This window comes from Puntigrus tetrazona, unplaced genomic scaffold, assembly GCF_018831695.1.
Source record: "Puntigrus tetrazona isolate hp1 unplaced genomic scaffold, ASM1883169v1 S000001062, whole genome shotgun sequence".
In the NCBI taxonomy this organism is placed as follows: domain Eukaryota; kingdom Metazoa; phylum Chordata; class Actinopteri; order Cypriniformes; family Cyprinidae; genus Puntigrus; species Puntigrus tetrazona.
In genome coordinates, this window is record NW_025048651.1 from 424636 (window position 1) to 444788 (window position 20153).

General features: G+C 39.6%; 2 protein-coding genes across 8 annotated transcripts; one reads left to right on the top strand and one right to left on the bottom strand.

The window, feature by feature from the left end:
- Positions 1-5735: 5735 nt before the first annotated feature.
- LOC122340559 lies at positions 5736-11478 on the top strand. Of its 4 annotated transcripts, XR_006250263.1 has the most exons (9): positions 5736-5907; positions 6952-7200; positions 7408-7686; positions 9016-9060; positions 9509-9619; positions 9715-9765; positions 9918-9949; positions 10095-10265; positions 10763-11478. XR_006250263.1 is itself a non-coding variant. In XM_043234125.1 (8 exons), exons 1-8 carry the CDS (start codon positions 5841-5843, stop codon positions 10209-10211), a joined length of 951 nt encoding a protein of 316 aa, XP_043090060.1. In that variant the 5' UTR covers positions 5737-5840; the 3' UTR covers positions 10212-11478. The 4 variants fall into 4 exon arrangements, 3 of the variants coding, with proteins under 3 accessions (XP_043090060.1, XP_043090061.1, XP_043090062.1); XM_043234125.1 differs by having other exon boundaries at positions 5737-5907; positions 10095-11478; XM_043234126.1 differs by having other exon boundaries at positions 5738-5907; positions 10107-11478.
- LOC122340558 lies at positions 9994-19600 on the bottom strand. 4 transcript variants are annotated; one of them, XM_043234121.1, is made up of 7 exons: positions 18944-19597; positions 18280-18358; positions 17806-18130; positions 16680-17466; positions 15902-16252; positions 15406-15522; positions 13019-14538 (listed from the first exon to the last, which is right to left on the bottom strand). In XM_043234121.1, exons 4-7 carry the CDS (start codon positions 16708-16710, stop codon positions 14081-14083), a joined length of 957 nt encoding a protein of 318 aa, XP_043090056.1. In that variant the 5' UTR covers positions 16711-17466; positions 17806-18130; positions 18280-18358; positions 18944-19597; the 3' UTR covers positions 13019-14080. The 4 variants fall into 4 exon arrangements, with proteins under 4 accessions (XP_043090059.1, XP_043090056.1, XP_043090058.1 ...); XM_043234124.1 differs by lacking the exons at positions 13019-14538; positions 18944-19597 and adding exons at positions 9994-10826; positions 10926-10978 and having other exon boundaries at positions 17806-18929; XM_043234123.1 differs by lacking the exons at positions 16680-17466; positions 17806-18130; positions 18280-18358 and having other exon boundaries at positions 18944-19600.
- Positions 19601-20153: the final 553 nt, after the last annotated feature.

Below are 20153 nucleotides of genomic sequence, written 5' to 3' on the forward strand. Positions count from 1 at the left end.
AACCCAGAACGCGTGCTATTGGAAGACCGATGAGCCAATGGGGTGGCTTTCTCGCAGGAAGGCGGGCTGTTCTGCTGTGGAAGCCAGTAAAAACACGCTTTGGGGATTGACATTATTATTGACCAATGAAGTTATGCAAAATATGTCATATCTAGGCTTCGCCTTTATTCCAGTGTTATTGTTTTTTGTGCATAATGTCTCTTCCTAACCACAGCGTGGTTCCGTCATTTACATTAGAAATGACGTTGGATTTTGTAGCTGTTAGTTTAGTATACATTTTTTTGTAGAGAGCTCTTGAATCTGTAGCTCTTACAAAACTCACGTAAGGTCATGTAAGGGGACCAGGACTGTCACGTGGAGTCGAGCATGCGAACAGCGAGCCAGAGAACTCTTATTAAACTGAACCAAACCCAGCCCACTTCCTAGAGAGGCTTGCATGTCACTGCAGATCATCTTAAGTTCATCTCTGCGAGACAGACTTTTCAGGACAGGCCATGGACTAAAAATTAACTCCCAAAAGTGAAATTCTTCAAACAGTGGCGCAAGAAAACTTTGTACTTTGAATCAAAGCAATACAGAAATCCTGTCAAAGACACATCCTGTGAAAATGGCTCTTATGGTCACCCCAAATTACGTTCAGTCACCGGTTGTTCAAGTAATCTAAATGTGCACATATATAAACATATAATTGGGCATCATCTGTGCATCATATCTGAGGATCCCTAAGCTACACCTGATCCAGGTGCCATCAAGCCTCAAAGGGAATGATGAAGTCTCAACAAACAAGAACCTTCTCTGGCTGTCTTAACCAAGCCCGGTGTAAAAGGAAAGTGACACCAAACGAAGAAGCACAGATACAGACTAGACTGTTTGTAATAAAAATGTTAGCCATGTTTTATTAGCCAATGTACGCTCCAAAATAGTGGCAAAATACTCATTTATCTTTTTTTTTGTATGCAATTACATTTAAATGTTAAACGTATTAACATATTGTTCAGTTCAGAGTTGGGATTTGAAAATTGATTCTAGTTCTGGAACTGCATGTTGTAAAATGATCAATTTGACCAGCATGTTTTCACACGCATCTGTGAGTATCGGACCTGCAGATTCTTGCTACTTTATGTTATGTAACATCGGTCCTAATTGGACTGCACAAATGCTCTGAAGCGTGTCTAGACTTTGCAAAGTTAGAAGCTGAAAAAGCCAAGTGTAATATTTGTGGCTAGCTTATCTACTGCAAAAGTGACGTCACCAGAGGTGTGGAAATGTTTGGCAAAAAGAGACAGAATGGTAGAGTCTATGTAGAATTATGTGAAGAGACAGGAAGCTGGCGAGAGTTTTATGTTACAGCTAACTTCATGTGAGTAAAATGACTTATCATCCACATTTCCCTACTAATATTGATTGTGATTTTGTTTATACAGGTGTGTGATGTTGAGGCAGAGTTGGCAGTACTGTCTGTTGGGGATCTGACTACCACTGAAGATGAAGAACTTCTCCAGATCTTCTCTGACTTGACCCTGTGTCTTCTGCCATTATTGTTCAGAAAAGTACTGCTAAGAAAAGTCCCCAGGATCTTCCTCAACCATTTGCTTCTGGACTGTCATGTGCTACATTTGGATTACTGCTATGTTTGGATTACCCTAATGTCATGAAGAACACTGACAGTGTGATGCTTGATTTAAGACAGAAAAAAAAACTACTGAAAACCGACCCAGTGCTACACTCAACTCATGGTACTGCTACCTTCACTGTTTACAAGCATTCTCTAAATCTGGCAGACTTTTTCACCCGTTTTTGAGCCGATTTATTTATTTTTTTAGTCAGTCTGAATTTCAGATTTGTTGTGCTGTAATGAGGAGGTGGGAGCTGACGTCGAAACCATTTGCAGAAGTTTATTATAATGGGCAGCAGCAATAATCATAAACGATAAGACAGGCAGTGAGTCAATAACAAAGAGGCAGTCCGATCTTTCGACAAACAAAGGGATAATCCATGAGACAAGAGTAACAAGGCAGGCAGAGAGTCTAAACCAGAAAGGTCCAATGGGCAGCTTGAATCGAGAGTCAAACAAACAGGCACAGATCATACACGTGGCAACAGTCAAGATAGTACAGGGAATGCTTGGTAAGGCACACTGGCAATACTTCACAGTGGGTCTGAGAGGGGCTTCTGGTTATGAAGCTGTAGAAGAAAGCAGAAGGAGTGGAGTACTGCTAGTACTCCAGTGAGGGCTCCCTCTGCTGGCTAGGTGTAACATGTGCGTTGTTGGTCATGCAGTGTACAGGGGGAAAGGAGAAGCGATAAATCTCTCCCCACAGGCAATCGGACGGTCTTTGCACAACCAGAACTTGCTCCTGTGGAGCTTGACACATGCACACAGATTCTTTGGGAGTAAGTACTGTGTTTCCCTTTATACAATCATATATTCAAAGAAGATATTAAGTCCATGACCATCAGTGGATTTCACAGTACAGAACGTAGCATGCACTGAACGATGTCCATGTTTTAATGTGTCCCAGCACAGGAAGATTATGCTTTGGAATCTGCATGTTCCAAAGGCCATTCAGGAAAGTGTTGTTTGTTTATACCCCCTGGACAGTGTGCTCATTTAGACGTTTGGTCCTGGAGATGCGCTAGTCATTTACAGGACAGTCAGTTCAGGGACTTCAATTTCCCTTTTTCAGTTGTCCAATTTTGCTACATGACTTATTTAGAGGCAGGCACTGCTTGGAATTTGCTGAATGATGCCGGTGGTGCTGTGGCCCACTGAGTTGGAGCAGTCTACCGCAGAGTTATTGAGAACTGCTGTGGGGAAGTCCTTCCTGTTGTAGCACCATGCCAAAGGTTCTGTATATACTGCTTCATGTGAAAAATTCGACACTGTTTGAAAATGATCATACATAATAGATATTGATTCATTTCTTTGTATATATGGATTATTTTGATACTTTTTATTTGTGATTTGATGTACCCTTTTCCATGTGCTCCATTATGCCCTGTGCTAACGAAATGAAACGTGTTCTCAATAGGTGGATCTCTGAACTTGCCGGTTACCTCCTACTTCTCTGTGTGCAGGTTATTATTTCTTTAGTTTACGAATCTACTGTTTATTCATTTGAGCATTTTTTGTATTTAAGTAAAGGTTTTGTGCTAAATGTGTTTTGAAAAAGCACTTAAGAAGTCTGTTAACTTCTCATGTTTATAGTTTCATTAAAAGGATGTAAACCAGGGGTCTTCACCTAAAACGGCTTGAGGTCCAGTAATGAACCCTCCCTATCAGCCGAGGTCCAGACAATTATATATAAAACAACTATTTTTGTAAAAAGACTGTAAAAAGCAGATGCACGTATTATCAAGTTGTTAACCTTCTGTTTTGGATGTAGGTCCAGGCCCATATGGGACGGCTTCCAAACCCGGACCGGGGTCTGCCTGTGAGTGACCACTGATGTAAAATATGTAATTCATGTATCACATATGCTTTACTTTATAATCAGCTGTTATATTCATTTTATTCTGTCTTGATTTAAAATGTCATATGTGATCACAAAGCTTTAAAAGAAAAAAAATTTAATTGTTTTGGAAAAAAACTGAAAAAAACCTTTTTGGATCTTTTTTGTTTATAACACCATACTGTTTACTGTTATATTAAGTCCAGCAGAGCTACGGAGAAATGCTGTTTGTGGAACTATAAGGTCAATGAACTTTCCATGAAAACAACAAACTTTTAACATCATCTAAAGTGTGAGTGCTGATGAAGGGCGAGACGAACCGGGTCAGATAAAGAAAACAAGAAGCTCATGTGTACATCTTAGATTAATTGTATTTTTACACAGAGCAGAATGTGAAACTACCTCAGGTGGAACGAGCAGTTGGTGTCTGCAAGAGATTGAGAGTGCCTTCTCTAAAGGAATCTTCTCTAATCTTTAAAATATAAAAAATAAATAATCCTATCGATGTGGTCAACATATAAACTATTCATTGATTAAATGTGTTTGTGTGTGTTTGTGTGTGTAAGTGATGTAATACTCACAGAAATCCAGTAAAGATCTTAAGGACTAACGGCTTGGTGCTGTCTTGTCTTGTTCTGCTGCAGTGTCTTCACATGCGACTTGACAATGACAATTACAGACCAACTTTCTCTAATCTCTGTTGAAGAGCTGTAGAGGTCTTTCCAAAGACGGTCAAGCCATTGGAAACATAATAGTAGATCAGGACTAGGTTGACGTTTTAAACAGATTTTTCCATCGAGGCGTTGGAAAGCTACCAGTGCCTCAGTAACTCAATGTGGCACGGCCTCAAACTGGTAAAAAACTAACAGGTGTATAAAAGTGGTTTTATTCTTATCCTCCATGGGGAGTAGTACACTGGTCTGGCGCTGTAGCAGCATTATGTGCACATACTCTCACTTTATTTGTTTTCTTTCTGACTGTAGGGGCTCTTTGATTACTTAATAATGTCTGCTTTCATAATCTCTCGAGTATGCCCAGTCAATATGCACTAGAGCCAAACCTCAGGACCTCGTACAAAAGAGCTGGGATCAGATAACTGCATTTGGTGTCCCACTCTTTTGGTCAAAACAACATCGCACCTACCAGCTCTTTCTGACTTCTGCCTCTGTTACCTTGTCTAAGGAACAGGGGTTTCATCCAAAGATAACGGTACAAGGTTTTCAGGGAGGTTTCAAAGGTGTCAAAGTGAATGCTAAAACCATGCTGCCCTGTACACAAGCTAACTGTGATGCCACCCCTTGAGATTTTATTATTCACTTCACCTGTCTGCGCTTTTAATGTTGTGACTCATCTGCGTAGATGGAAAGAAAGTAACCAAAAACCAATGGCAGATTCATTTCATATTTCTACTCACGGAAATAGTCTCAAGTGAGTCAGAACGAAAGAAATAAAAAAGCCACAAGAGAGAAATAACGAGAGCAGACATTGCTTCATCTACTAAGAACTAAATTTCTTTATCCGTTGCCTCTCTGGAAAAGCACTTGTCTTTATCAGTCTTCTACGGCAATGGTTGTGGGATCAGACAGAGCACCTGACCGGAGCGGAGAACCGCTGGTCCGTAGATATTGCTCTCTGAAAACATACTGAGAAATCTTGGTTTTTAGTAATCCCAAAAGTATTACTGCAGCTACAAAGATCTCTGTTATCCTAGAAGAACAATTGCTAGATATACTACTTATACTTCCTCGACTTCTTTCCCATAATTCTCTGCCTGATCTTTTCAGCACTCAGTGTCTCATCACTCTATAAAAGTCTGGTTCAGTTTTCATGCAAAGTCTTTATTGTGTGACCGTCTTGTTTCCTGTTGTCTTCCGTGTTCCTTGATTCGGGATTTCCCTTTGTTTCGGACTGATGCCTGTGTTATGACCTGTTCTTGAAGTTTGGACCTTTAATAAAACACTGCATTTGGATCCTCCAGGTCCTAATAGCATCTCACATCAACAGAGAAATTAACATTTTATAAATACTTAATATACAGCATATATTATTTTTGTGTCATCAAAAAAAAAAGCATATCTATATTTAATACGCTTTGTTTGTATCCTGAGCATTTGTGTTCCAGATATAGACCAAAATTCAACTTTTGTAAATGGTAGATTTCAGAATCTTGTTACTGGTATACTTGATGTTTCCAGAACTCTCGACTCAGTCCACGCCATTCATGACACCATTCCTTCACACACACGCACATGCACACACACAGACAGACAGATGCACGAACACACACACACACACACACACACACACACACAAGAAGGAAGCTTTGGGATAAGTGGAATGAGAGAGTCAAGTCAGTCATATGAACACTGAACTGGTTTAGTCACAGCAATGAGAAACCTTGCTCTAACCTGGACATTTCTCTTCATCTTACATCTGAGCAAAGAAGACACTTCAGGTAAAACGAATCCAAATCCAGTTTTCGTTTTTGCTTGCTCAGCCGCTGCTTGATGTCAGTGGATCTTTATGTTAAAAACCCTGTTGTCTTTGATGATCTCCTAAATGTGCCGTGAAACAGTGTCCTCTGATGTGTTATCATTTATTTAATACATGATTCTTAAATAATAAACTGTATTTGAGAAGCTTTCACTTTTATCAGGGATTAAAAATGACAGATTCATCAAACCTGTACAAATTAGTTTTGTTATATTGAACAAATGTTAGTTTTTGTCTTAAACAACGAATAATCGCCATGACGCAATAATTTACAAGACGTTTTAAATGTTGCATTGCCCCCTTTGGATATTAAGTACGACCTCTCTCATGTAACTTTTTCCAACATTGCAAAATTATTTGTACATCAACACTAACTGTTTTTGTAGAATAATTACATATTGACATTCAGATAAGGGTGAGAAAATGCCCTATTGACCTCCATAATCTCAATGCATGACATTTAATAATAACTAAAAGGAAGGCATGTCAGTGTGTGTTGAGAGACATATAAAACAGCTAGCCTGTCTGACCAGGTCACCTGAATTCCTAATTCCTACCAAGAAATACAAAACGGGTGTCAGTTTAGAGACAAAAAAGAGCAACAGTAGCTGCCACTTGTCCACACACTTCCTTCTGATAAGGTATAAATAGGAGCAGATGAGGAAGTCCAGTCAGCCTCAGCTCTGAATGTGTTCATATCAAAGTGTTTACAGAACGACCTCCTTCGCTTTCTACACGGTGCTTTAGATTGTTACTCTCATTAGAAAACACTTCAAATACTATACAAGCTACTTATGTGAAAATATGTGTGATGTTTGGTGCCTGCTGTCCTGAAAGTGTTATGATGCATGTGTTTCGGTGAAATGTGAGCGTGAGTAAAAAGAGCCCATTTGATATTAATTTCTCACCTCAGAGGACAGGTTTTCAAAACAGATGTATTATGGACAGATGTTACACTTAAATGTGAAATGTGAGCATATGATCTCTGACCTTTCAACTTTCTTAGTGCAAAAGCTGAGCGCCCCAGAAAAGCATTTTCTTGTCCTGATGTGTTCCGATGCTTCATATGTTGACTGGAGCCATGGGCTGGAAAGAGTGATCGCCTCGAGACGAGGAAAGCAGGTGTCTTACCTGGACCAAAGCAAACACCAGCTGCTTGAAGACGGCCAGCTCTCCATTAAAGACCTGCAGGAATCAGACGCAGGACAATATTACTGCAACCATCAGCTAGTGGCAGATATCACCGTGCTCAAAGGTATTTTTCCAATCTCTTTCTTCCGTTGGAATACGAAAGACTCACTTTTGAAAGCATGCTGTGACTACAGTTTGTCAAGACCCCAAAAGGTTAGTTAGAATCATGCAATATATTTGAAGTGAGCAGAAGACAAACACTTAATTCACAGCGTCATTTAAACTGAACTCAAACCTGTGTGTTCTCAGAGTTGTTTTCTTCTTACATAAGGTCATAACTTCACAGTTCCTGTGGGCACAACTGTCTATCTGCCATGCAAAACGTCTGATAAACTGAAGCAACGATGGGCGTTCAAACGCACTCCTCGGTCCAGAAAAGATTTCATCTCCACGCTTTATAAAAACAACACCGTAAAGAAAGAGAGAGCCGATCCAACATTAAGATTCACTCATACCACAGACCACCTGATCATCTCCAGTATCCAGCTGCAGGACTCTGGGCTTTATCTGTGCAACAACAGAGAGATGGCTGTCCTTACAGTGACCACAGGTAGCAAAAAAATACTAAACATCATACCATCATTTCTATTATGATAGGAATTTCCCTAGGGTATTCCTGCAGGAAATCCATGATACCGTGCCAGTGCAAGGAGATAAAGAGAGGTGTATCATGGGCTGAATCATTTGTAGCGGTTTGATTGTGCTTGCAGCAAGTCGAGCCAGAAGAGCATTGTAGTAGTCCAGCCTAGAAATGACCAGCATGCTCTGTAAGAATCTGGCAGATCAGCAGTCTTTGCAATTTGGTCTTTGAAGGTCAACTGGTCATCAAAAATTACACCATGAATTCTGACAGAAGCAGATAGGGAAAAGCTGGATGGTGAAGTCGTCCTGTAGAGCTGGAGTGGCCGGGAAGACTGGTCGAGCTGCGGGTGATGATCTTTCATCCATGCCGTGATGTCTGTCAGGCAGCCTGAAATCCGTGCAGCTACAGTTGAATCATCTGGTTGAAAAGAGAGGTAGAGCTGTGGGTCATCAGCGTAGCACTGGTAGAAGCAATGTGCCTGAATGATGGGACCCAGTGATATGTGTAGTGTATGTAGAGAAGAGGAGAAACCCCAGAGACCAGTTGATGTGTTTTGGATACCTCTCCTCCCCAGGCCACCCAGTGGAATACCCACGGCACCCAGAGATGAGAGCAGAGCAGTAATCCCAGCTGAATGGACACTTTTTTGGTTAATGACCAGTATGTTAATCTGTGAAAAGAAAGATATGGTGATATAAGGGAGGAGAAAGACAGGTCTGTAAGTGTGTGATGTAGTTTTCAGAGCCTGCAAGAATGTGATATGTGTTCCCTGTGAGAACAAAAGTGTTGATAATATATGTGTGAGAGCCGGTCTTGGAGGTAGATCTACTTGTTTTGGGGGGCTATATTATTGTCCTGCCCCGTCATGTTGACTGTGTGTGGGGATGTAAGCAGGACCTCTGGTGCAGCAGCTCTGCATGCCTGTCTTTCTTGTGCATCTTGTTTTAGGAGTGATTTCATGTCTGTGGATGTTTTGGCAGTAGAAAGTAGCTCTGCAGATCTATTCTGTTAACACATTATCGCCATCACATCGATGGCCATGGCTTTAGTGGATGAAGTTCACACAGATGTCAAGGGAACCAGGTGTAGATCATCACATTGCCTGTGAACATGCTCCACTAACACACATTTCTTTAAACTTAAACACATGTCTATATGTTATCATCCTTTAAAATAACACTTGTTATCTAATGTACATGAATGTGACATGAATCGCGCAACGATCGTATCACAGTTCTCATTACACAATATATTTCATTTTCTAATGCAATAAGATTGTACGTTTATTTTTCACAGAATCGGCTGAAACTGAGAGCAGCAGTGCGGATATAAATAAATATTGTAAGTTACGTTGAAGTTTGTTCCATTTGTCGCCTAGTTGCATGAGAAAGCTCTTAAGCATTTTCTGTATTTCTGCATAAATTCAACCCATACTGAATTTGAATGAAATTCTAGAGCTAGACAGAGAACCCAGTTGGACAAACATTACACAAATCTACGTTAGAGAGGTGTGTAAAAATCTGTGCTGTAGAAAGGGATTCTAAAGAAGATAAAGCAGCTCTCTCATTGGCTAATGTTAGTGATGTTCATCAAAAAAATGATGAACAGTAACGGACGTGGGGTTATGGTTTGTCCTAGAGCTGGAATTATTATGCTTCATTTTGCATAATTAAGTGAAAGTACCATGTCATGGTGCTTTGATAAACATCTGATATCAATGTAAAAGTAAAAAAAAATGAATACAAAGTTTGATAAAGTGCCGCTAAAGCATTGTGCGGTCTGTATTCAGTGACGGCGGCCGTCCTGCTGGCTCTCTGCATGCTGGCGATGCTTTGTGTCGGCCTTCTGTCTGTGACCATCGGCTGGAAAAGCAGGAGAAGAAACTTCAGAAAAGAAACAGGTGCTTTCGACTTATTGTTGTGTCCAAAATTATAAACAAAGTACACGCACAAAGAAAAATAACTAGTTAAATAAATGATTGATTTTTCCCCCCAGAGCCAACAGGAATCGCATCAGGTCTACAGTTACAAAGGATGTCAAACGAAGGTAGGGATGGAATAATGTTATGCTTTCTGTTAATAGCATAAGATCAGGGTATTAGTGCACATGCGTGAGTTTTTGCATTATTCAGATGTAGTTTCATCAGAGGTCACTACAACGTCACTCGGTTCAAACAGTGATCTTGTTTTGTTCATCAGGCCCCTGGACGCCGGACACTCATGAGGATGCAGTGAGTTTCTTCCTCCACTAATCAGCCGCTGAAGATGCTCGTAGTACTTGATCAAGGAAAATGTTTATTTCAAAATTACAACAGAAATAATGGTACAAGCGGATTACACAAATGATGTAAACGTGACTGGAGTAATGTGTATTAGCTGTGTGTTCAGGGGGAGATCCAGTACGCCTCTCTGGCTGAACATCACTGGACACAGACGGACAGACAGCGGAGCAGCAGACAGCAAGTCATTTACTCAACACTGATCACCTCATGAAAACAACACACTCGTTCACACGGGACACCTACAGTCTATATGAGTTGACTATACGTAACTATAACATTAATGCACTTATATCTTAGCTTTATGGGTCATCTTAAGAAAGCAAGCTTATATATAATTAAACAAATTAAAAAGAAACCAAAGAATACAGCAGTCATAATATAGTAATATAGCACATGACATATACACTACCATACAAAACAAAGATACTAGAAATTGGTGACAGTAAATACTTTTGTAATGTTACAAATGCTGTTCTCTTAAAATTTATATATAAAGAATCCTGATATAATAAATTATGATTCTGAAAATAAATGGTTAAAACTTATTTTATATTTCAACTAAATGTAGTCATGTTGAACAAAACAGACTTCAACCCTAAACTTTTGAATGGTAGAGTATATATATATATATATATATATATATACAGGTTGATATGGGTGTAGGTAGAGCAGACTCAAACTCTCTCTGTTAATATGAAAGAAATGAAAAGCGGTGAAATCAGAGCATGTGGTTGGCTATAGCTGCGTATGTCACATTGACAGGAGCTGGAGTTATGGCTCTGGACCGCCGGAGGAAGCGGAGACTGGCGTACTGGACATCTGCTGCCTGGAAAACAACAACCCTGTGTTAATGAACCAATATGCCATTATTATGCTACTTTATTGCATATCTCCTTTCAATTTCAGAGAATCAAATCCATCCCACCTTGACATTTGAGTTTTCTTTCACGCAGCTGATGCAAGAGATCCTGGAAGAACCTAAAAGAGAAACATGTGAAATTATTTTTGGTTCATTGATTACCATTTGAATAACCAGTTTTATTACTAATACCAAGGTTAAACTATGGTTTGTGTAGCAAGGCCGTAGATAATTTGTGGTTACTGTGGTTTAACTACACAGCAAAAATTGGAGAGTTGAAATTTTGATGTTAAACAAAATTGATTGATTTTAACACCCGAAAGAGTCATTTTAACACATTCAGAGTAAAATGGCGTTTGGTGTTATTGCACAGAGTTGATTATCAGTGGTAAAACAACTCTGTAAAGATGTAATTAGACTCCGCCCACGCAGTTCAAATCGCATGCTGGTGAAATCCATAAAGATGCCACCATTATCTTCGAGTGTGTTTAAAAGGCAAGTTACATTAAGTCATACTTAAGCATTTGTAATTTGGTGCTAAGTCAACAGTAAATTGTACAATATTCTTTCCGTGGAACACTGCACAAAAATGTTATATTAAAATTTGGAAGTAAACGCACACGCATTCTGGTTATATTATGCACATCATGGCCATGGTTTGCTATGCTTGCTCATTTCGATTTAGTAAAAACAAGGAATCAAATTATTACAGTGTGTAATAATTTGATTAATAAATCGAATGAGATAAATCGAATGAGAATTTTCTTTTACAAAGCCTTGTTTATTGTCAGCACTAGCACTGTCGATGACGTAATTAGCTAGGTAGCTAGTTAGCTACTGAAGCTGTGTAAAACTTTATAAAGAAAAACGTTAGTTTTACAAACTTAAAGTGATTATATATAGAATAGAGCACATTTAAAACACAGAGTTCATGAAAGGAACCTGAGCTGGACTAAATAGGGGCAAAACCACCCTGAAGAGAGTCACGCTAGTAGCTAGCTTTACACCTTCTTCATCTTTAGAAAAAACTTGTTCCATCCATAGTTTATATGTATTAAATATGTTTACCTTATATAATTGCCTTAGTCAGAGAGTACCACAAAAGGCATTGGGTCAAATTGAGACTACCTTTACCTGGCCAAACCTACTACAAATCATCTGAAACATCTGGGGTTGAAGCTTCCACTCTCCTCTGAACAAGTTCTGTGATGTTCACACGGTTGCTGAAGTGCTTTCATAAGGATTAGTCCCAGTGGCAGGACGTAAGGATGCCATTTTTTTAAAAGGGGCTGCTGTTTTGTCCCTAAGGGCTCTCAAGCATTGTCTGAGCATAAGTCAAGTCAAGTCAAGTCAAGTCAAGTTGCTTTTTTATTGTAATTCAACTACATATAGCTGTGCAGTACATAGTGAAATGAAACAACGTTTCTCCTGGACCTGGTGCTTTATGAAGTAACACACAATACAAAAAAACTCACATATTGAGCTAAGACAGTGTCTTAGCCACATAAAGTGCAAAGTGTGCAGACTAGTGCAAACAGCAGGGGAGTAGAGTGCAAAACCCAGTGTGCAAACTGCTGCAAGCAGTGCAAAGACAAAATCAGTGCAAGAACACAAAATACAAACAACAATAAATATGAAGTGCAAAGAATGCCTATGCAACAGGAAAGACCATTCAGGTGTGATTATTAAGGAGTCTGATGGCTTGTGGAAAGAAACTGTTCAGCAGGCTGGTTGTGAGGGGCTGAATGCTCCGGTACCTCTTTCCAGATGGCAGGTGGGTGAATAATGTGTGTGAGGGATGTGTGGGGTTCTGTATTGTGGGCTTTGCGGATGCAGCGTGTGGTGTAAATGTCCGTAATAGAGGGCAGAGAGACGCCAATGATCTTTTCAGCTGTCCTCACTATCCTCTGGAGGGTCTTGCGATCCGATACGGTGCAATTCCCAAACCAGGCAGTGATGCAGCTGCACAGGACGCTCTCAATGGTCCCTCTATAAAACATAGTCAGGATGGGTGGAGGGAGGTGAGATTTCCTCAGCCTCCTCAGGAAGTAGAGGCGCTGCTGGGCTTTCTTGGTGATGGAGCTGGTGTTGAGTGACCAGGTGAAGTTGTCCGACAGATGAATACCAAAGAATTTGGTGCTCTAGACGGTCTCCACCCTGGATCTGTCGATGGACAGCAGAGAATAGTCACTCTTTGCTCGCTTGAAGTCAACAATCATCTCCTTGGTCTTGTTGACGTTCAGATATAGATTGTTGGCTCTAAGTTGTAAGCTGCTGCATCTCTCTATGCTGACTTGTCGTTCTTGCTGATGAGACCCACCATGGTCATGTCATCAGCGAACTTGATTGGAGCTGTGCATTGCTGCACAGTCGTGAGTCAGCAAAGTGAACAGCAGTGGACTGAGCACACAGCCCTGAGGAGCTCCAGTGTTCAGTGTGGGGGTGCTGGAGATGCTGTTCCTGATCTGGACTGACTGAGGTCTGCCCGTCAGAAAGTCCAGGATCTAGTTACATAGAGAGGTTTTCAGGGAAGGAAAAGGAAAGGAAAGAAAGGAACGTGACATAACATGTGGCCAGGTTATGGTGTCTCATAGTTGGAATTTGTGCTCTACATTTAACCCACCCAAATGGGCACAAACAGCAGGGAAGTTAACACACACAAACACACACACACACACTTTTTCAGTGAAGCAACAGCTAAAAATCCCATCTCACAAATGTAGGATGTAGCAAAATGAAGAAGAATGGTCAAACTCCTCTTCCTGCACTCCAAAGTCAGTGTCTGGAAACCTCAGATTAAAAATCAATCGTGCTAATTACAAAAAAATATAGTAAATAAAACTCAAATACAAACCTGTCATATTAAATAGATGCTGTTGTTTGGAAAGTATTTTTTAAACAATTCTGTCAATGTAGAGATGTGCAGGTTAATACATGTACAGTACAGAAGTTCTGGTTTCAACAATTTCATGCAGATTTTCAAAGGCAGCAGTATTTCCCTCATCGAGGTGCATCTGCCCCTAGATGAGGTGAATGCTTGTCTTTGCCTTGAAGCTGAAGATTTAATTTGTTTTGCTTTCCAAACACATTGCTAAGATAGGCCAATTTCATCAAGGGGCCGGTTCAGAGTTCTCAAATGCTGGATTGGCCTGAGCCCTCTGCCTTTCTTAGGTACAATGAACTATGGGCTGTAAAAACCCACCTTCTTCTCAGCTAGGTGTTCAGACTCGACTGTACCCTTCAAGAGAAGGGTTGCAACCTCCGCGTGATGAACAGCAGCATTCTCGCTTTGCACTGACTGTACTTGGGCGGTCACCTGGCGAACTGGAACACAAAGCCTGAGAAGCCAACAGGAGGGACTGAAGAGACTTAGAGTTCCTGTGCTGAACAGAGTGGAAGGTGCCGTGGTAGGAGATAGAACGTCCTACACTCAGAGAAGAAGGAAACTCCTTTTTTATTGACCAGGTGGCAGATAGCTGTGGTGGAGCCAAATCCACCTCCTGGTCCCCCGTCGGATGTGAATCTAGGCTGGTCAGATGGTGCCTCCTCCCTGGGTCACCTGTCCTAGGAACATTTTGAAGCCTTGCAAGGGTTCCTGGTGACCTAATGACAGACTGGTGCCACCTTCCTGTGACTGGTGGGCCATTGATCAAGCTTGACTGAGGGCTCTTCTGCAGGTCTACGCAGAAACCAAACTATAAAGATGCTCTAAAAATAAGATGCTGTGCAGTTCCAAGTTGTGGAAAAAATAGTAAATGGACTTTTTAGCGAAGATCCACACATTAGTAAAAACTCACTCCTTTGTTTACTTCATTTTAGTTGTTTAAAGTAAATTTGCATTTGGATTATGGCACAATTTATGCATCCACATATTAAAAGTACAATCCAATCCATTTGAAAATAGTCTGGAAATTCGTTCCGTAATGGCCTGTTTTGATTTCAGTAAATTAATTTACACAGACAACGTTATTAATATTCATGAAGCATGCAGTTCATTAATCCATGTGTTTTATGTTGTTATTAGTAGTAGAATTCATAATATCACAATTTCATTTCTTATCACAGTTATTTTTTTATAGAAATGCTAAACAATATATTAAGCACCACCACCAATTCTAAGTTCAATCATCAAATATTCATGGTTATTCTAATTATTAAAGTTCTATTATCTTATAAAGCTAAATTAGCAAAGTATCATATTATAATGCTACAAAAAATACTACAGCAATTCTGTTCCCAAGGTGTCTATACATTGTTGATCATATTTACAAGAATATATAAAATTTGACAGGTGTCTCTCACATTGTCCCACAGAAACATGAATTAGTGCAGATTAGTGTACAATATTTAATAATAATAATGTATTCTAATTAGTGTCCCTTTCATTCAGTTAACATATTTATATTTGGGACATCCAAGTTATTTTACCTATTTGAATAGTTACATTCTCTTTCATGTACAAATCTTGATAGCTTTATGAGTGGACCTCAGAGAACAGTTCAAAATAAAACAGGAAGTTAAGAGTGAAGGCTTCTGCGTTTCTCACCTTGCCTGTAACAGACCACACACATGCAGAGAAGACTGCTAAACCCACACACGACCCAAGCACAGACCGAGAGCGTCCTGCAGCCCACACTCTCTGACGAGCGCTGCACATCAGCATCTGAAACACAACCAACAAAAAAAAAACTGTGGAAAGTTTGATTGGAACAGATGAGAGATTACAGATACTAAACAGCTCTTTCAGAAAGCTGAAAACTACAAACAAATAAATTCAGCATTTATTCCGACAACTGTTATTGTATGTTCTTGTACTTTTGTATTTTTTATGAATATGGCAATTTATGACAAAGTAGAATTGCTGAGTATAATTAGTGAATGTATTTGCCATTTAGTTGGAAGTCTTAATATGACGCCACTATATCTGAAGCAAGCTGATGAAGGAAGAGGTTTGTTCTGGAGAAGTGATCCACTAAACACCTTTATGGCTTTGACATCTCATTTAGAATTATAACATAATTAATATAACATGCTGCACTAACCTGCAAAAGTGAGTCTGACGGCAGTCCCAAAGTGCATCGTCTTTGCACTGACCCCGAGAGCGCAGTAGTACAGCCCCAGATCGGACTCTAGGACCCCGCTGATAGCCAAACTGACCGACTCAAGCTTCCGGTCGGCTTCCAGACTGAAGTGACTTTCATCCTTATTATGGCAAATAATGAAATCTTTTTTCAGGTTTCCTTTTGTTGCCGATACGAGTAAAGTAATCTTCTCAGAGCTCAGACGATACCATGCCATCTCCGAGCTGGAGTTCAGGAAGCAGGGCAGAGAAATGTTCTGCTCCGGCTGGACACTCAGATTCACCGTGACTGTGTGACACTGTGTGCCGAAGCCTGGGAAAGACAACACAAGATCACACTTACTCAGCCACAACTCACAAGTCAAGTGTTTAGACCAAGGACCATACTATATACACACAATATGCACCTATATATATACATACACACACACACATTTACACATACATTTAGTCATTTAGGAGATGCTTTAATTATAAATAAGAAGAAATCTAGTCTTAGAGGCCTTTTTTAGAAGACAAGCAGTTAAAAAACAAATCGTTTTAGTTGTTGTTAATAAGAGGTCTTTAATAAATAATAAAAAAAAATAGAAAATATAGAAAGCTTAAAGTTTTTTTAAGAAAACAAATAGTCGGCAAGTCTTAAAGGTGTTTTTTGCATAAGAGGGTGAAATTAAGAAGGAAGAGATGTGGTTTTCGCCTTTTATATATTAATAGAGATCAAGGTATGGATGTATACTCACTGACTAAAAGGATAAGTTTGAGAACGCTCATGTTCCAGTCTCTTGTCAGATACTATTCATCTGTTCTGAGACATGGGAGCAGGGGTCTTTTAAACTCGACAGTTCGGGCTTTCAATGAGAAACCGCAGTTTTACTTATTTCCACAGTTGTCATGCTGGTGTTTACTGAAAAGGGAAGAATCTGTTCGGGGCTGCACAGCGCTGCACTTAAGTTTCATTTCTGAGGAATAAGGAAGCTGTCGATCAGCTCGGTGTTTACTCTTGCAGCGTCAGATTGAGCCTGATCCACTGACACACCACACACATCCCATGCCTGCTCAGTGTCTCTGTCATTTCTGCTCACTACACGTTTATATTTGGATTTTATCTCAGCAGCTGAACGCATCCAAGATCCTTGAGAAAAGAATCATTACTCTCAACTTGGATTCTACACTACACCTGTTCAAATACAGCAGCAAGTGTCCAGCAACTGGACAACTGCAAGATGACATTTCAGTTTCATTTTGCATGTCATTTAGCGCTGAAGCGACTGAAGCAGGAATCTGAAACTGATCGTTTCACAGGCTTCTTCTCGACTTCCTGTGTGTCTTCAGGGTGACTGGATTGCATGAGCTCTGTCTTGTAGTATGGCATTGTTGAGTCACACATCACTTGTTTATCTTTAACTCTTTCTTCTACTGTATCTTTCTCTTTTCTTCTCTTCTAACGCATGCCATCAAGAGTGTCTGATTTGTGGAGAGAAAAATTTCAATCGGGGTGAAGATCACTTCATGGCTTCCTTCGGCGACCTAGTGAAAAATAAATATGCTAAATGTGCTAAAACTTATTTCATGCTAACTCTACTACAAGTAAATTAAATATTACTGGGTACTGCTGTGCTAAAGTTGTCATGATTTTGATCTATGAACTTCCATTTATTCATCACAAGATGTCATTATCCACCACGTGGACTCCAAGCAGCTACAATAAGGAGCCCTTCCGTGAAACTTTAGTTAAATCTATAGCGTAGTTTTGTTTGGTTCTGCATCTATCATTCCCCTAGTGAGAGCTGCTCTTTCTAGTTTTTCTTAGTCTAGTAATCACCAATCCTTGCTGGTTTTCCCATTAGTAGAATATAGCCCATGTACCTTGTCTTGCCATCTTGGACCCTGTTTGCCACTGATTTGGATTATAGCTTGTGGACCTGCTGTTGACTGACCCCCACTTGTTCGCTGGACTATTCTTGTGTCTTGTCCATGCCATACCCATCTATTATTGCTCCAACCTGCCTGTATTTTGACCACGGATCCGTCACCTCTCGTCTTGTACTGATATCCTTTTCCTTTCACAGAGTTTTGGTGTAAAGATTGTGGCTCACTTCACACATCCAGTTTAAAGCTTTTAAAAACTTCAGGTTAGTACACGGCCACCATGGCCGCAGGCAAGCATGTCCATATCTACTCTCTGAGGTGACTAAAAGAAACAATGGGCAGGTTATCAAGATGCTGATGGACATGAACTGGCCAAAGATTTGCCTGTCATTAGTGAATTTAAGAACAGGTGGCCAGCCCTGTTTAATAAGCGAGAGGTAAGTCTCTGTAAAGTCAGCTATAATTACTTACATGGTTGTTGTAATTTTTTATTTAGAAGGATTATTCACTTTTATTTGGTTGTTTCATTTGTGGTAATGTTATATGCGATCTGCAAATATTAAAGACATACAGTTAGTGTATTATTAGTAGTACTGCAACAACATTCTGTCAGTTATGGATCAGGTATATTTTGACCAAATATTTGTTGGACATTTTGTGAAAGGCGTGTTCTTGAGTGTATTTACAGTGTATTTGTTTTACTCAAAATAGTAAGAGAAGCATTGAGTGTTTACTGAGTTTCGCACAAGATTTTGCACATAATTGTTAAATATGTGTAGAATTAAAGCCTACAGTACATTTAAGTTGCAATAATAGGAGAAAACAATGAGACAGTGTTCACAGTGTAAAGATGTTGAACAAATATACATTATATATATAAATAATTCAGTTGAACTTAATTTTTGGCCCACTCATCTTTGTAACATTGCTCTAGTTTATTGAGGTTTGTGGTCATTTGTTTATGCACAGCTCATGCCACAGCATTTCAGTCAGAATGAGATCTGGGTGAACTATTCTTTTAACTGAGACCTGTGGAGCCAGCGGTGAAGTCATTTCTCTGAGCGTTACACGGTCTGATCTTGGAGTGGATCTGCTGGGATTTTTTTTTTATGTCTCCCACTGGTGTATAATCTACCTTACTGTAGAATGATGGACTTCAAACTGTTTGGAAATGCTTCTCGAAGAACGTTGCTGGTGTCTGTAGACCTCAGTGTTATGGCTGGTGTTATGTCCAGAGGCAGTTAAATGCTGATGATCAGTTAATCAAAGGTTAACAATGCCAGTGTCACGATTGAGGGGTCTGAGGCGTGCGGATCCATTCGCAGGCTTTTATTGGACGAAGGCACGGTCAAAGCAGGCAGACGTCGAAACACAGCAAACAGGAGTATCAGAGGCAAGGCGACGACTGAATCCAAAAAACAGGCAGAGGTCAGGTCAGGCAGCAAACATTCAAAGAATCTCTAACAAAGGAAACACAAAGCTAGGCTAACTTTAAACAAACAATGCAACCTGCAGGTGAGGGGCCTGCTTCAGAATTTATAGTCTCAAAACAGGACGTAGCAGCAGAGGAAGTGATCACAGGTCATCCAGAGGTAAGGGCTCCCTCTGCTGGCTTGGCGTAACAGCCAGACTGTTATGTACACTCTTAAGTCCCATGTAATTCAGATTTTCCTAACATAAATTAATGAAATGATGCAATATGTCATATTGTTGTTGTTGTTCATATATATATATATAAATTATTATTCTTTTGTTTTTACTACGGTACCACTAATGATAGGGCTGAACAATAGGGGTGAAAATCGACACTGATTTGATGGTTTTATTTGATCTATTATGATTATCATGTCAATGATTCAATTCAGTCTGATAACACAATTATATTAAATTTTATATTAAATTATTAGTACATGTTATATTTTTTCATATTAATATCATTAATTGTTGTTACTTAATTCAACGTAAATATAGCTTCAATATATACAATATATAGAAAAAGGGAAAAAAGAGGAAAAGACAATTCCGCCCTCAGTGGGTGGGCCTCAATTAGTGGTAGCTGTTATTTGCCATTTTTTAATTAACGGCTTTACATAAAAGGAAACAAAATAATCAATAAAATAAAATAAAAAAAATCATAGCAATAAAATAAAGAATTTAAAAACATTAAACAAATTTTAAAGTATAAAATACAGTGCAATCAGTTTGGATACAGTGTTTATATAATAAATGCACAGCTAAACAGATTTAAATGTGACTAATGTTTCAGCACATCTAATCTCTTCTGGAAGCTGGTTGCAACCGAGGGCGGTACATCGCTAAAATCAGACTCCCCTTGTTTTGTATGA

Coding starts and splice junctions, on each gene's coding strand:
- LOC122340559 (XM_043234125.1), top strand. CDS start 5,841: ATGAGAAACCTTGCTCTAACCTGGACATTTCTCTTCATCTTACATCTG. Junction 7,201..7,407: donor AGATATCACCGTGCTCAAAG/GTATTTTTCCAA, acceptor TTCTTACATAAG/GTCATAACTTCACAGTTCCT. Junction 7,687..9,015: donor TGTCCTTACAGTGACCACAG/GTAGCAAAAAAA, acceptor TATTTTTCACAG/AATCGGCTGAAACTGAGAGC.
- LOC122340558 (XM_043234121.1), bottom strand. CDS start 16,710: ATGAGCGTTCTCAAACTTATCCTTTTAGTCA. Junction 16,253..16,679: donor CAAACTTATCCTTTTAGTCA/GTGAGTATACAT, acceptor TGTCTTTCCCAG/GCTTCGGCACACAGTGTCAC. Junction 15,523..15,901: donor CGTCAGACTCACTTTTGCAG/GTTAGTGCAGCA, acceptor GTTGTGTTTCAG/ATGCTGATGTGCAGCGCTCG.